This window comes from Anabrus simplex, chromosome 1, assembly GCF_040414725.1.
Source record: "Anabrus simplex isolate iqAnaSimp1 chromosome 1, ASM4041472v1, whole genome shotgun sequence".
NCBI classification, from domain to species: domain Eukaryota; kingdom Metazoa; phylum Arthropoda; class Insecta; order Orthoptera; family Tettigoniidae; genus Anabrus; species Anabrus simplex.
In genome coordinates, this window is record NC_090265.1 from 174,667,650 (window position 1) to 174,683,569 (window position 15,920).

General features: G+C 40.3%; 1 protein-coding gene across 1 annotated transcript in view; it reads left to right on the forward strand.

Moving 5' to 3' along the window:
- Window positions 1-826: 826 nt before the first annotated feature.
- Window positions 827-15,920, forward strand: part of LOC136863580 (methyl farnesoate epoxidase) — a 63,863-nt gene continuing 48,769 nt past the window's right edge. Inside the window, exons 1-2 of the mRNA XM_067139963.2 lie at window positions 827-1,006; window positions 10,115-10,205. Coding sequence (XP_066996064.2) covers window positions 10,121-10,205 — 85 coding nt within the window. The 5' untranslated portion in view covers window positions 827-1,006; window positions 10,115-10,120. The remainder of the gene's footprint in view (window positions 1,007-10,114; window positions 10,206-15,920) is intronic.

A 15,920-nucleotide genomic window follows, 5' to 3' on the forward strand; every position in this document is an offset into this window, starting at 1 on the left:
GGGAATCGAACCCGAGGCCTCCGGGTGAGAGGCGAGCAAACGAACCGCTGATATTTGTACCTGCCCGGAGCAATAATGCTCCTCTAATGTAAACTAACAACCGGGTAAACTATCTCTAAATTTTGTACCTGATTTCAGGACTTCTAAGTCCATAATATTGTTGAGAGGTGACGAGCTCATTAATAACTAATAATGGCGTATGGCCTCCGGAGAGGCCTGGTGTAGGTCTTTTTCTACTAGATGGCCTATTAGGCGACCTGCATGTCTATGAAGATGAGGGCCCTACCTAGGATGATTTCTAATGTTGAATACGCCACACACACCCAGCCCCCGATCCATTGGAATTAACCAATTAAGGTTAAAATTTCCGACCCGGTCAGGAATCGAACCCGCGACCCTCTGAACCGCAGGCCAGTATGCTGACCATTCAGCCAACTAGTAGGACATTAATAACTGGTTCTAATAGTTGTTATTCATTCAGATTTTCTATCCATTAGAAAAAAAGGAGAAAGAGTAAAATTTACAAATTTGTTAAATTAAATGTTGCCGTAAGTAATTTCTTGTCCAGCCATGCAACCCAGGCACTTCCTAACCCTCTGTGAGCCACGGAAACCCCGTAACGGAATAAAATTGGACACAAAGTTCTACCTATCTACTCATGAATATTAAATTTACACATTGAATTTATGTTCCATTGAACCTCTCCCTCCCACACAATCGCGGTCTCCATGAGCTACGCGATCCGTACACCGAGAAGCGAAAGAAGAGTTATCAGTCAGTTGCGTCAATGCTGCAGTGATTGTCTCAGCTATGATAATGCATCAAGGTCACTATATCCGAAGTTGCGAGGCAGCGAGTTGGCGCAAGTGGAAGAGCAGGATCATCAACTCTTTATATAAGATCGTGATTGGGCTTTTTCATTAATACATAAACAGTGTAAGGACCGCAAGAGGGATAGAAGCTTTGCAAGGTCCGTCGTGTGAAATACTACTGCTGTCAAGGAAACGTAAGTACCGACATTAATGTCCGAAAAATGTTTAAATATCCAGTGATGATTCCTTTCAAGGCAGTGCTTAAAATGGGACTGAAAATTTGTGGGGTTCCTCTCACTTAGGCCTATCCCCCGAAATACTAGTTTTATCATTCATATAAAAATTAGTAGTATCTAAGTGCTTCGCTACAAGAATAATTTACAATGAGCTTGAAGAAAATATTTCATGGATGAATACATTTTAGCAATGAAATGGATTGATCTACGTTTTGTCATATGAAGAAACAGGTTTTCTAGGTCCATCGCATTCTTCAAACTAAAGGGCGGTAATACATTGGATTTTATACATAGATACTGTTCTTTTTCTTATGATTTGAAATATCTTTTGATTACTTTAAGTGTTAACAAGTTACATGTGTTTTGTCCGTAAGCCCATTACTTCAATGTTCTATACTTTACACAGTTTGTGAATGTTCCTCATTAGACAAAAAAAAAGTGCGTACGCTTGCGTACTTCCGCTCCTGAGCATCAGTTTGGAACGCGACGGTCGAACCCATCGAGGAGTTTTGGCAAATCTCGACTTTTTTGATTATATTTGACGTGTTTGCGAAATTAATAGGGCCTAACTGGTTCGATAAAAGGCAGGTCGGGTTTAGGAAATGTTATTCCACTGAAGCTCAACTTGTAGGATTCCAGCAAGATATACCAAATATCCTGGATTCAGGAGGTGAAATGGACTGTATCGCGATTGACCTATCTAAGGCATTTGATAGGGTAGATCATGTGAGACTACTAGCATAAATGAGTGCAATTTCATTAGACAAAAGAGTGACTGAATGGGCTGCTATATTTCTAGAAAATATAACTCGGAAAATTAAAGTAGGCGAAGCTTTATCTGACCCTGTAATAATTAAGAGGGGAATTCCACAAGGCAGTATTTTTGGACCTTTATTTTGTCTTATATATGTAAATGATATGAGTAAAGAAGTGGAATCAGAGATAAGGCTTTTTGCAGATGATGCTAATCTGTACAGAATAATAAATAAGTTACAAGATAGTGAGAACTTAATGCACAATAGTGCCAAATTGTGGGAAATGCTAAATCAAAGTTTCTTTCTTTCTTTATTTTGCTATTTGCTTGACGTCGCATCGACACAGATATGTCTTATGGCGACGATGGGATAGGAAAGGCCTAGGAAGTGGAAGGAAGCGTCCGTTGCCTTACTTTAGGTACAGCCCCGGTATTTGCCTGGTGTGAAAATGGGAAACCACGGAAAACCATCTTCAGGGCTGCCGACAGTGGGGCTCGAACCTACTATCTCCCGATTACTGGATACTCGCCGCACTTAAGCGACTGCAGCTATCGAGGTCGGTAATCAAAGTTTCAAACTCGTGTTTCGATACCACATGATGTATCATTCTTTCGTGGTGCTGACTTTTTTTTAGGTCACATCTTTAAGGTGTGTTTTTCAAATACATTTATGTTAAAAATGGGCATACATTATTTCCAAATGTGATTATTTGTGATGATGTCAGGACACGGAACAATTGAGCACTAGTTAACGCAGTTTTATTGGACATAGGATATTATCGCATTTATTCATTTAAATTTAAATTTAAGAAATACTGTACGTGCATTATGGAACGTATGATTATGTTTAAATTCAATTTTTATAGTAAAATCAAATCAAAATCAAATTTCTCTTACGTTAAAAACGACTGTTATCGAACCATTTTTGTGTGAAGTAAACATTATTGCATGAGGTGAATGCAGATGCTATTTGCATTTATCGCAAGCTAGAGAAATTGAATTCTACACCTATTTTCGCTCCAAAGGGTCATCTAGTACTCTTTATTTGCATTATCCATTCTTACGGTTGCCCAAACAGCTTCGTCATGAAATGCCTTTGCCGAAGGTAAACTGTTGTAACACTTCTTATATTCAGCTGGGATGACTCAATTTTTCAACATAGTCAACAAATGTTTCTTCTTTTGAAGTGATATACTGTAGGTAGCAGCTGTCTGTATTTTGGTTGAGGAGTGATTCCATCTCACTTAATGCTTTTAGGATTAACCTGCGTCTCACGAAATTCGTCCTCCACAGAAGCGAGACCATTTTAAGCCTAACCAATTGATTTTTCTTTGTTGGCAACTTTTTTCTGTTATGCATTACGCATTTTACCAATGGATCTAAATCTTTCTGGCCTTTTTCCATGACAATTTCGTATAAATGCTTGCTCATCCTTTCAACTGTGGCATGAATGGAATCGGTCTCTAGGTAACTATGACCAATTTCCATAAATTTTTGGTCCAGCGTTTTGAGGTTGGGATGTACGTACGAGTTCACGGCGTACAGTAGGCCAGACACCATGATTTGGTTCCTGTTTTGTCCACCACACTTATCTGCATACAGGATTAGATGCTCAACTTCTGGAATCAGAAGTGCTATGTAAATAAGCAGAGAGCGGATTTCAGCACTGCCTTTATTTCCGTTGGTCTCATCCCATAAAAAACAAGTTTCATTTTTCAATGAGTCACACACTGTAAAATTATAAATAGAGAGCTTCCTTTTATAATAAATTTGGCAATAATTTGCGAGAAGGATTTGAAGTGTGGCCTGAAGATTTAAACTTCCAAATACTACTTTTGGGTTATCAACTGCACTTTTAGTGTCTTCATCTTGCATTTCTACAATTTTAAGTTTACAAGTGATGTGTTCTATATAATCCTGATTGGTTGTAGTGGTTTTAGTGCGTTCTGCCTCTTTACACATACTTGTTAGAACATGGTCCTTTCCTCGGAACAAAAATTGCTAACGGTAGATCAAATTGTTTGAAAATATATCTGAACACACATTCTGATATCCTTGGGTGGTCCAGATTTTCACTGTACAACCGATGCAATGTAGGTATATTGAGATCAGGAGCCAAGCAGAGGCGACAACTTTTCTTTCTGCAGTAGTGTGCAGGAACTTTGGGTAACGACGAAATGAAGGCACGCACATGACAAACAATTGATCCTGGAGTGCAATTGGATGCTGGTCGTCCTGTTTTACCATCATGACCGTTGTATGTTCCAAATGAAGTCTTATGATTCAATGCTCCATTTTCCATACCTTTAGAAATCCTTAAGGTGATTTAAGCAACAAGAAGAACAAAACTACACAATCAAGAACAAGTGCACATCGATTCCAAATCCGGACATGGCACAAATGCGCACTTGAAATCTCAGAGCATTGAAGACGCTTGGACTTGACATTTCTGTGCGCATACGAACAAAGCACGCGTGGATATGGCAGTTTTAAATTTTGCGAATTAATATGGTTTTCGTCATAGATTTGGACAAAGAATTTAAGTGCACTCGATGCAGCTTCCCACAAGGTTTCCTTCAGTACCAATATGTCAAAATCATGAACAATATTGGACTTGGCACTATTGTGCATTAAGGTATCGAAATGATCTCGTTAATGTTGTGAGATGGACAGCAGGCAATGGTATGTGAGTTTCACAAATAGGAAAAGTCCTCTCTGTTTTTATAACTGCGTTGATGGGATGAAAGTTCCTTTTGGGGATCATTATACAGTAAGTACCTAGGTGTTAATATATGGAAAGATCTTCATTGGGGTAATCACATAAATGTGATTGTAAATAAAGGGTAAAGATCTCTGCACATGGTTATGAAGGTGTTTAGGGGTTGTAGTAAGGATGTAAAGGAAGGGGCGTATAAGTTTCTGGTAAGACCCCAACTAGAGTATGGTTCCAGTGTATGGGACCCTCAGGATTACTTGATTCAAGAACTGGACAAAATCCAAAGAAAAGCAGATCGATTTGTTCTGGGTGATTTCCGACAAAAGAGTAGCGTTACCAAAATGTTGCAAAGCTTTGGCTGGGAAGACTTGGAATAGAGGAGACGAGCTGCTCGACTAAGTGGTATGTTCCGAGCCGTCAGTGGAGAGATGGCGTGGAGTGACATCAGTAGACGAATAAGTTTGAGTGGTGTCTTTAAAAGTAGGAAATATCACAGCATGAAGATAAAGCTGGAATTTAGGAGGTTAAATTGGGGCAAGTATTCATTTATAGGAAAGGAATCTGCCACCTGGGCGACAGCCCTAAGTGCAGATCCGTAGTTACTGATTGATTGATTGATTGATTGATTGATTGATTGACTGATTGATTGATTGATCGATCGATTGATTGATTGATTGATTGATTGATTGATTGATTGATTGATTGATTGATTGATTGGAAGAAATTCTTATTGTGTAGTAATGCACATAAAACTCTTCCCTTACACTGAAAAACTCTAAGGAAATCATTATGTAATGTTTTAATTCACGGAAAGTATTTTTATATTTCAGATACATAATTATTAAATATTTACTAAACACATTTAGGATTTCTGTGGTCATTCACTGCAGGCGATCAGATGTCTTGTAGAATTAATGAATTAATAATAAATAAATAAATTAAATTAAATAAATAAATAAATAAATAAATAAATAAATAAATAAATAAATACATTTCATGTCAGTTGACTTATTACTAGAAAAGTAATTGCTTTCACGTAAACGTTTTTATTTTAATTGTTTATCAACACAGATAGATTTTATGGCGGCGATGGGTTAGGAAAGGCCTAGGAGTTGGAAGGAAGCGGCCGTGGTTTTAATTACGGTACAGCCCCAGTCTTTGCCTGGTGTGAAAATGGGAAACCACAGAAAACCATCTTCAGGGCTGCCGACAGTGGGATTCGAACCCACTATCTCCCGGATTCAAGCTCACAGCCGCGCGCCCCTAACCGCACGACCAACTCCCCGGTCAATTCCGGTTTTAGACAATATACTTATCATAAGTGGACGCTGGCTATCTGAGGCGGAGAAAGCATACACATTTCTCTCGGGAGGCCGTGGGAATTCCCCGTCAGGAAGTTGAATATTTAGGAACGATATTTCTAGTAGGTCCTACGTTTGAGGGTGTTCATTCAGCCAACATCAGAAATGAGTACCAAATTAATTCCTGAAGGCGAAGGTGGCCTCTCAGTGACAAGGTTACGAGTAGTAAAGAGTCTTGATGGCTTCCTCCTCCTCCTTCTTCTTATTCTCTTAATCTGCTTACCCTCCAGGGTTGGCTTTTCCCTCGGACTCAGCGAGGGATCCCACATCTACCGCCTCAAGGGCAGTGTCCTGGAGCTCAGACTCTGGGTCAGGGGGATACAACTGAGGAGGATGACCAGTACCTCGCCCGGGCGGCCTCACCTGCTATACTGAACAGGGGCCTTGCGGGGGGGGGGGATGGGAAGACTGGAAGGTATAGACAAGGAAGAGGGAAGGAAGCGGCCGTGGCCTTAAGTTAGGTACCAACCCGACATTTGCCTGGAGGAGAAGTGGGAAACCACGGAAAACCACTTCCAGGGTGGCTGAGGTAGGAATCGAACCCACCTCTACTCAGTGACCTCCGAGTCTAAGTGGACCCCGTTCCAGCCCTCGTACCACTTTTCAAATTTCGTGGCAGAGCCGGGAATCTAACCCAGGGCTCTGGGGGTGGCAGCTAATCGCACTAATCACTACACCACAGAGGCAGCTTGATGGCTTCCTTACTTGTCATAAACGTGTATTTTTCACGGGATAAGAGTACTCTTTAAAGCTAATTTAAATATAAACGTACGTTGTTTATTTCCTTTACTGGAGTAGCTTGAGAATCAGTGACATAAAGAAACAGGATGTAAATGGAACGGAAAATCACAGCGATAGAACGAAGATTTTGAATTATTATGCCTTGTGGTGTGCAGCGTTTTGCCCATAACGTGCAATTAGGCTCGTCTGTTGGACTGACGAGTCCTTTCTAAGCACTGTTAAACTGTCTGTTACTGCAACTAAAATGTTTTCATTCCTCCCCTAAAAGGGCTGTGACACCTCTCTCAGGCCAGGAGATCTGTTACGGTGAAAGAAATGCTCAGAGGGTTACGTCTCAAAACTCACGAGTCTCAAAACTCACGGGCTATAATTAGTAACAAATAGTATCAAAACTCACGACTACAAACTGGTAGCTAAAGTATTCTAATGAGTCTCAAAATTCACGAATCCGGACAGCAGGTGCTTGCGATAACTGCAGGAGGGATGAGGTCCGCGGTGACTCACGCTTACCTTCAACCCATGTTTTTCCACCGACTACGGGCAGTCATCCTGGTAGCAGATTGTCTATCAGTTGTTTATCTAGTCTTTTCTTAAATAATTTAAGAGTCCCTGGGGCCCCTTTTTAGTTGCTTCTTACGACAGGCAGGGGATACTGTGAATGTTATTCTGCCACACCAATCCACGGGGGGAAAATAATGGTTAGTGAATGAAAGAGACCGATGTGTATTATTTTAAAAAAAATATTTTGCTGTTGTCTTAAAGTTAATTTAATGCATTTCTTGCCTTTCACATAAATTTATAATACTGACATGTGGCCTCCGGGGTGGGCTGGTGCAGGTCTTTAGAGTTGACGCCGTATAGATGACCTGCACGTCTGTGAGGATGAAGCCCTACCGAAGATGAAGTCTAATGCTGAAGACGGCACGAACACCCAGTCACCAAGCCATAGGAATTAACTAATGAAAGTTAAAATCTCCCACCCGACCGGAAACCGAACTCGGGACCACTTGGACCAAATGTCAGCATGCTAACCATTTATGCATGCAGCTGGACGGCATAAAATTAAAGTAGGTATATTTCCCGCTGCTAGTTAAAGGAAACTGTCAATTGTTAGTACTGGGACTTAGCTCCATAATGCGGCCAGAAGGCGGCATTTACTTGAATAATGAATTTTATTTAGGGATATTAGAGGTCAAGCCAGTTAATTCACTCATTTAGTTTCAACATTTGGAGATTCATTTGGAAAAAGGCGTATTTCTAATTTTCGTAAGCGTTCAACTATTCGCTTACTTCAGTCGGTTATCTACCAGACATATTTAAACCGAAAAATATATCCGTGTCGCATCCTATTATTCCACGCGATATAACTGAATGATATTTGAAACTCATTCGATTACTTTATTTGATTATTTATTCGATTATTTAAATAATCGGATGGAAGTTACCTGATTATTAAAAGTATTTCATTAACCCATCACTAATAGGGTGGACATTTAACCATTCAAAAAGGACTGGCCCTGCTCGTGAGTTTTGAGACTGGTGCAGGTAGAGAAACTTCCTCTTTCTAATCCTCTTCCAGGAATTCGTGAGTTTTGAGACTGGCCCAGGTAGATAAACTTGTTCTCACTAATCCTCTTCATGGACTTCGTGAGTTTTGAGACTCGTGAGTTTTGAAACTCGTGAGTTTTGAGACGACACGGCTCAGAGAAGGTGAGGTGGTTGGCAGGCTTGGTCTATTCTAGGAACCATCCCGGCATTCGCCTTCGTGCAGGAGAATGGAAAACCACGAAAACTGCCACGGTAGAGCCGTGGCCACTCCACCACTGTTCGGTTGGTCGGTCGAAGTGCAGAGCTGTCGGACCACAAACAAGCCGTGGCCACTTGCAGGCTTGCAACCACTTACTTCAAACTGCCTGTTTTTTATACTTGTTTTCATTCTCCTCCATGAAGGGGAGGGGCGGACCACCTAAAGGGAAACTGTCTGTACAATCCCACTGTTTTACCAAATACGGGCTGCTTACCTACTAAATGAGAAGTGATGCTCCGATATCAATATGTGCTCCACACAGAGATATAATAATTAAGGTTTTCATTGCCACAAAACTGAAAGTATCGTAGCAATAGAACCAAGGTATTCGATTATTAGGGAGTGTGCGCGTGCAGCGAACAAATTTTTATTGTTGTAATTTTCAGATCTCCGGCCGTGAACGTCTTAACTGGCAAACTGTTAATTGTTATTTTTTTTTAAAAAAGTATTTTACAATTTGCTTCACGTTGCAATGACGCAGGTAGGTCTTACGTCTTACGTCGACGATGGGATAGGAAAGGGCTAGGAGTGAGAAGGAAGCTACCGTGGCCTTACTTACCGTACCAGCATTTGCCTTGTGTGAAAATGGGATACCACGGAAAATCGTCTTCTGGGCTGCTGACAGTGGCGTTCGAACACACTATCTCTCGAATACAAGCTACGTGACCCACACCACTCAGCCACTTTTTCGGTGGGTTAAATTGTGTGTACAGTACATACTAGTAATCGGGTTGTACAAGTTAAGAGTTGACTCCTTTTAGATATCTTATATGTAAGTATTTGAAATCACTATTTCTTCGGGATTGTAGAATATATATCTGCGGTCTTGTCGAATCAGACCAAATCTAAGCCTAAAATATCAAGTTCCACAAAAATACATATGACTTTCCCTTGTAAATTTCATCAGCGCCGTACTTGCCTGTAATACTTTGACCCATATTTTCAATAACCAGACATTTCACCGTGTCACCGTCTTACGGCCCGCACGGTGAGGAAAACTGGCTATTACAAATACGAGAACGGGGCAACATATAGAATATTACACTAGAATTTTCTCACTTCTAAAATGAAAAACTGTGAAAAAATAACACTCATGTTCGTGCTTTGTTTTCTACTGAGTACATGGATAAGACCAATGATAAACAGATCTACATATGAAGATGTTAATAAACACTATGAAGTAGCCTATTTTTGCTATATTTTATCAAATCCAATATGTATCGTATAACAAGTCTCTAGATAGGAGCATCGCTTCTTTACTTGGTGGTTCCTGACCCATTACAGATAAGATAACGCGCATCAAGGTTAATACGTAGAATAATTCGACGCTAAATACCCAATTTACAATAATTACGCTGACTCTTCAGCAGTAGCAAAAATTTGATATACTGTATATATGGCCAGTCAACAAGTAGGTGTAGGATTGATATTGTTACCCTTAAGAAGGAGAAGGAGACTACAATGACCAGTTTTAGCAGGAGAGTTTAGCTGATTTCATTTCTGGCTCCATCGATACATAGTTAGCATGATGGCCTTTGGTCCAAGAGATCTAGGTTCAATTGATGTGACTAGGAGAAGAAGTGCATATCTAAGAAATAGATATAAGCAACAATATAACGTCCTGTAGTGTATATTGTAAACACGTAATCTCGAACATTTTTGTACCTGACGATATTTCTTCTCACAGGTCACCATGTTTTGGGTGCTGGTATCCACTGCTGCAGTTTTATATTCCCTCTATACATGGATGACCATGAAACCTAAGAACTTCCCACCAGGTAAGACAGAGGATCCAATAATTCTGCTCTAACGTGTAAATTTTCTTTAGTTTTTGTTCTTCCTTTTGTGAGGGGTACGATTAATTAAACCAGATTTCCAAACGTCCTCCCAAAAAAATGAGAACATTAAAAGGAAATTTAATTGGTTTTCAAGTAATTGTTCACAGAATTTGATCTTTAACCGTAAAACGTCATTATCTTTCAACAATATAACGGTATGCCGCATATGCTGCATCAGAAATACATCTGTTAATTGTTGTTTCAAAAAATGAATTCAGGGTTATTTGGGTAAAGGCCAGGTCCCAGGCACCAGAAAAAAGGAAGTGATACCGCTCGCACAATGAGTGGTAAAGAACAGTGGAAGTCAGCAGTCAGAATCACCATAGGTAATTGTGTCACTGATTTCATTTGGTCCACGTCTGTCTGGGTAGATGTGTTGCTAGAGGCGTTAGTGTGACTGTTGTATCGTGATGGAAGTAAGCGACCGTGAGAAATCAGAGAAGGTAATCGTATCAGTGTGATCGTACAGTGTCCAAGGGTTCCAAGAAGGACATTCCAAGAATAATTATTGAACAAGGAGACTGTGTACTTGAGGATCTTCAAAAGGCAGAAGTATTCAGTCAGCAGTATAAAGATTGTTGGTTACAACGATAATGTCCAGATAGAGGAGATGACTAATGCTAAAGGTGTATTAAAATTTACATATGATATGAAATTATATAAAATTTACATATGATATGATAAAAATGACATTTACAATAAGATAAAAAAGTTGAAAATTAAAAAAGCGGCTGGAATTGATAAGATTTCTGGGGATATACTAAAGACAATGGTTTGGGATATAGTACCATATCTGAAATACTTATTTGATTATTGTTTGGTTGAAGGAGCTATACCAAATCAATGGAGAGTTGTCATAGTAGCCCCTGTATGTAAAGGAAAGGGCGATAGACATAAAGCTGAAAATTATAGGCCATGCGTTGCATGTAAGCTTTGCGAAGGCATTCTTTCTGATTATATTAGACATGTTTGCAAAATTAATAACCGGTTCGATAGAAAGCAGTTCGGTTTTAGGAAAGGTTATTCCACTGAAACTCAACTTGTAGGATTCCAGCGAGATGTAGCAGATAACCAGGATTCAGGAGGTCAAATGGACTGTATCGTGATTGACCTGTCTAAAGAATTTGATAGGGTGGATCATGGGAGACTACTGGCATAAATGAATGCAATTGGACTGGACAAAAGAGTAACTGAATAGGTTGCGATATTTCTAGAAAACAGATCTCAGAGAATTAGAGTAGACGAAGCTTTATCTGACGCTGTAATAATTAAGAGGGGAATTCCTCAAGGCAGTATTATTGGATTTTTATGTTTTCTTATATCTATAATATGAGTAAAGAAGTGGAATCAAAGGCAAGGCTTTTTGCGGATGATATTATTCTGTATAGAGTAATAAATAAGTTACAAGATTGTGACTTATGTATCATCATAATAAGGAACGTAGGTCGATTATATTGGTGTATTAGACGCCACCAGGGCCAGTCCTGGCAACATTATATTGCGTGACGACGTCAGGAGCATCATGTCCTCGATAGTGTAGTGAGATGTACAGCAGGTAATGGTATAATGATAAACGGGGCTAAAAGTCAGGTTGTGAGTTTCACAAATAGGAAAAGTCCTCTCAGTTTTAATTACTGCGTTGATGGAGTGAAATTTCCTTTTGGGGATCATTGTGAGTATCCAGGTGTTAATATAAGGAAAGATCTTCATTGGAGTAATCACATAAATGAGATTGTAAGTAAAGGGTACAGATCTCTGCACATCGTTATGAGGGTGTTTCGGGTTTGTAGTAAGGATGTAAAGGAGAGGGCATATAAGTCTCTGGTAAGACCCCAACTAGAGTATGGTTCCAGTGTATGGGACCCTCGCCAGGATTACTTGATTCAAGAACTGGAAAAAATCCAAAGAAAAGCAGCTCGATTTGTTCTGGGTGATTTCCGAGAAAAGAGTAGCATTAAAAAAAGTTGCAAAGTTTGGGCTGGGAGGAATTGAGAGAAAGAAGAAGAACTGCTCGACTAAATGGTATGTTCCGAGCTGTCAGCGGAGAGATGGCGTGGAATGACATTAGTAGACGAATAAGTTTGAGTAGCGTCTTTAAAAGTAGGAAAAATGACAGTATGAAGATAAAGTTGGAATTCAAGAGGACAAATTGGGGCAAATATTAATTTATAGGAGGGGAGTTAGGGATTGGAATAACTTACCAAGGGAGATGTTCAATGAAATTTTAGTTTTGTTGAAATAATTTAGGAAAAGGCTAGGAAAACAACAGAAAGGGAATCTGCCACCTGAGCGACTGATCTAAATGCAGATCAGTATTGATTGATTGATTGATTGATTGATTGATTGATTGATTGAAGTGAGTTAGTACGCTGCATGCCAGAAAGGCACATTCGGTAAAGGTTTCAGCAACTAGGGGAGTATATGACAAACCGTATCATCATAATAAGGAACGCAGGTAGATTGTATTGGTGTATTAGACGCCACCAGGGCCAGTCCTGGCAATATTATGTTGTGTGACGACGTCAGGAGCAATAGGAACTCTATGCAAAAAACGTGCATCGGGACACCTCCAGAAGACTCCAGCGAACTAGTGGATGACAGGGTCATAATGAATGCAATGGCGTCACTGATCACTACCCGGAAAAAGATTCCGACCTCACTGACTGCGAATCCAGATGCTGTCTGATGGTGTAACAAAATTACACTCAAGTTCTTAAAAAACAGAACACCTCGAAAAACTAGAGATAGGAAGTTCATATTCACAGGGCATGTTCATTCGTATGTTCTGCAGATACAATTAGCATTTCAGTCACCTAGGATCAGCATGTGTCCCGCTGCCTGGTAGGCACTGGGTCCTGCATGGGCACAGATAACTTGTTCCATGCGTGATGGCATCGACACGTATAAGGTGCAAAGAGCGTCCTGGGGTATAGCCATCCATGCTGCATTTACGTGGCTCCACAGTTCATCTTTGGTGGTTGGAACTGGGTCACAGCGCCGCACCCGTCGTTTTACCATATCCCACATATTTTCGATTGGTGACAAATCCGGTGATCAGGCGGGCCAGGACAACAGTCTGAAATCCTGTGCCACAACAAGAAGGCGCGTGTTCGTGCGACAACATGTGGTCGCGCATTGTTCTGCTGAAATATGGCGTCTGGGATGTCACGCAGAAGGGGTATGGCTAAGGGTCGCAGGATGTAATTCACGTAGGTCAAACTGGTCACAGTGTCCTGGACACGCACCAACTGTGATTTGTGGTTGTACCTAATATCACCCCACACCATAAGACCTTGAGTTGGCGCTGTATGTCTTGTGCGAATGCTGTCCATATGATGCCTCTCCTCCTGCATGCGGCGAGCCAAAATGTGGCCATCATGTTCAAACTAACGGAACCTGGATTCGTCCGAAAACACTAGCTGCTGCCATTCCTGTCCCCAGTGACGTCGTTCCATACCCCATTGCAGTCTAGTATGTTTATGCACATTAGTCGAAGGTAGGCGGAGAAGTGGACGACACGCCGGTAACCCAGACCGTAATAAACGGCGACGGACTGTCACTCCTGATAGTGTAAGATGTGTTACACTGTTGCACTGTTGCGCCAGAGTCGGGGAGGATGCAGATCTGTCGGATGAGGTGTCGATCGTCTCGGCGGGTAGTCAGGGTGGTGCGACCAGACCCATCTCGTCGTGTTCTACGGCCTTCTGTGAACCATTCTGTTCACACTCGTTTCACTGCAGACACACTTCGTCCTACACGAGCAGCAATTTCCTGGAAGGATACATCACGTTCTCTCATGCCAATAATACGCCCTCTTTCAGACTTACGCACTTGAAGGTTCGGTTCTCGCATACGCCTGTCAAGCATCCCGCACGTCTGCTCAAGTGGTGGTGCGGGGAGATATCGATGTGGACCTTGAACCTGAGGGCCGACATGGGTCAAATACTAATCATTTCTTCAGAACATACTAATGCACTTGTCGTATGAATATGCACTTCCTATCTCCAATCTTTCAAGGTGTTCTGGTTTTTATGAACATGAGTGTCAAACCGACACCATCCTCAGGGTCCCCGAAACAACCTTTCGGACGATGGGTTTATAATCTTACACACCTGGGAGTGAGGCCCCCAGGTGAGAAGGTTGATAGCGTGTCCGCTCCCAAAAGGGAGTTAAAGCGAACACAATAGAGAGGGGCCAAAATAGTCACGTAAAAACAACACACAATAACCCACAAGACAAGAAGAAAAGGCCCACTTACCTTAGAAGGCGGAAGGAAGCAGAAAAGGCCGCGGTCAGAAATTGAATAAGGAACGGTGACAGGAGCAGTGCTTCATTGTTTTAGTGAAACGAAAATCCATGATTTGTAACACAAATGACTTTAATTCACTTAAGAAAACATGTTGCAATAAATAAAAGGTGAAAATTAAAATTCTGCTTGAAATTAAAAATTCTTGAATGCTATTGAAACCTTCTGGATAACTCTAGGAAATTATGAAACAGCATTCAGTTTTGGAATGCTTTAAAAACCAACAAATGGAAAACCAATTAACTTTTAAAATAAAATGTTACTTACATTGATAAAAAATTACAGGAACAATAAAATATAAGTCAAATAGGATTTGTTTTAAAAAGGATAAAATGCAGACCTCGATAAGAAAACAATTAAAACAAGAAGGATTGAAGCTTACCTACAAGAACGGTCGCCTACCCTAAAATTAATTAAACTTAATATCTAGAAAATTATTAGCCTTAAGTTGTAGAAAAATTCACCAATAAGGAATCTCTTTTACATCACGGCGAGCCTACGCAAGGATAGTATATTATACCACCGAAACACGCGAATCCCCTTTAAAAAAATACCAAACAGAGAAACATAAATGGCAAATACAATTTAGGATCACTTTACACTTAGTGCACACGAAAATCAAACACATCCACATTAATAAAGGTACAATTAAGTCACCACGGACCGATTAAAATCCAAGTTAGCCCAACAATTCAATCAACAATACGTTGCTAAGGCAACAACTACAAATCCATACCCACAAGGACAAAACGGACACAGAAATAGCCTCAAAAGGAAAAATAAATATAAGAGCTAGAATAAGCAGAACAGAAAGCAATAAATAAAACCAAAACCCAACCCAAAAGAAGAAATTTAGAAAAGTTAACCTAAATGAAACATGTCCTTGCGATAGCTCCCCATACACATGAAGTTCTAGAAATATTTAATGGTTAAAATTATAGTTGAACTTAAAATTAATTTTGAGTAACTGTCCAGACTGCGCTTTTCTCTCAAAACACCAAGAGGAAATTTCATTCGTCGAACACATGGTAACATAACGAACGTAGAGTCATTATACGTGTCAAAGGTGATTATTATTGTACCGGGCGGTACACCTCTACTCTGTTTATTTAAAAGTTGCGCCAGTTGAAACTCCTCTTCTGGAGGAAGGTTGAACTTTATCTATTCTATTAATTCTCTACTTTCTCAGAAGATGTCACCACGTGGAAAATTTTGAGTTTTTGAACTGTGTCACTTTTGATGTGTTTTTGTTTCGCTTGAAGTAAGAAGTGTGAACTTTCTCTTCTAGAGGACACTACTGAAGAATTACAATAGTGCAACCTAGTGCGAAATCAAAGAACTATTTTGTT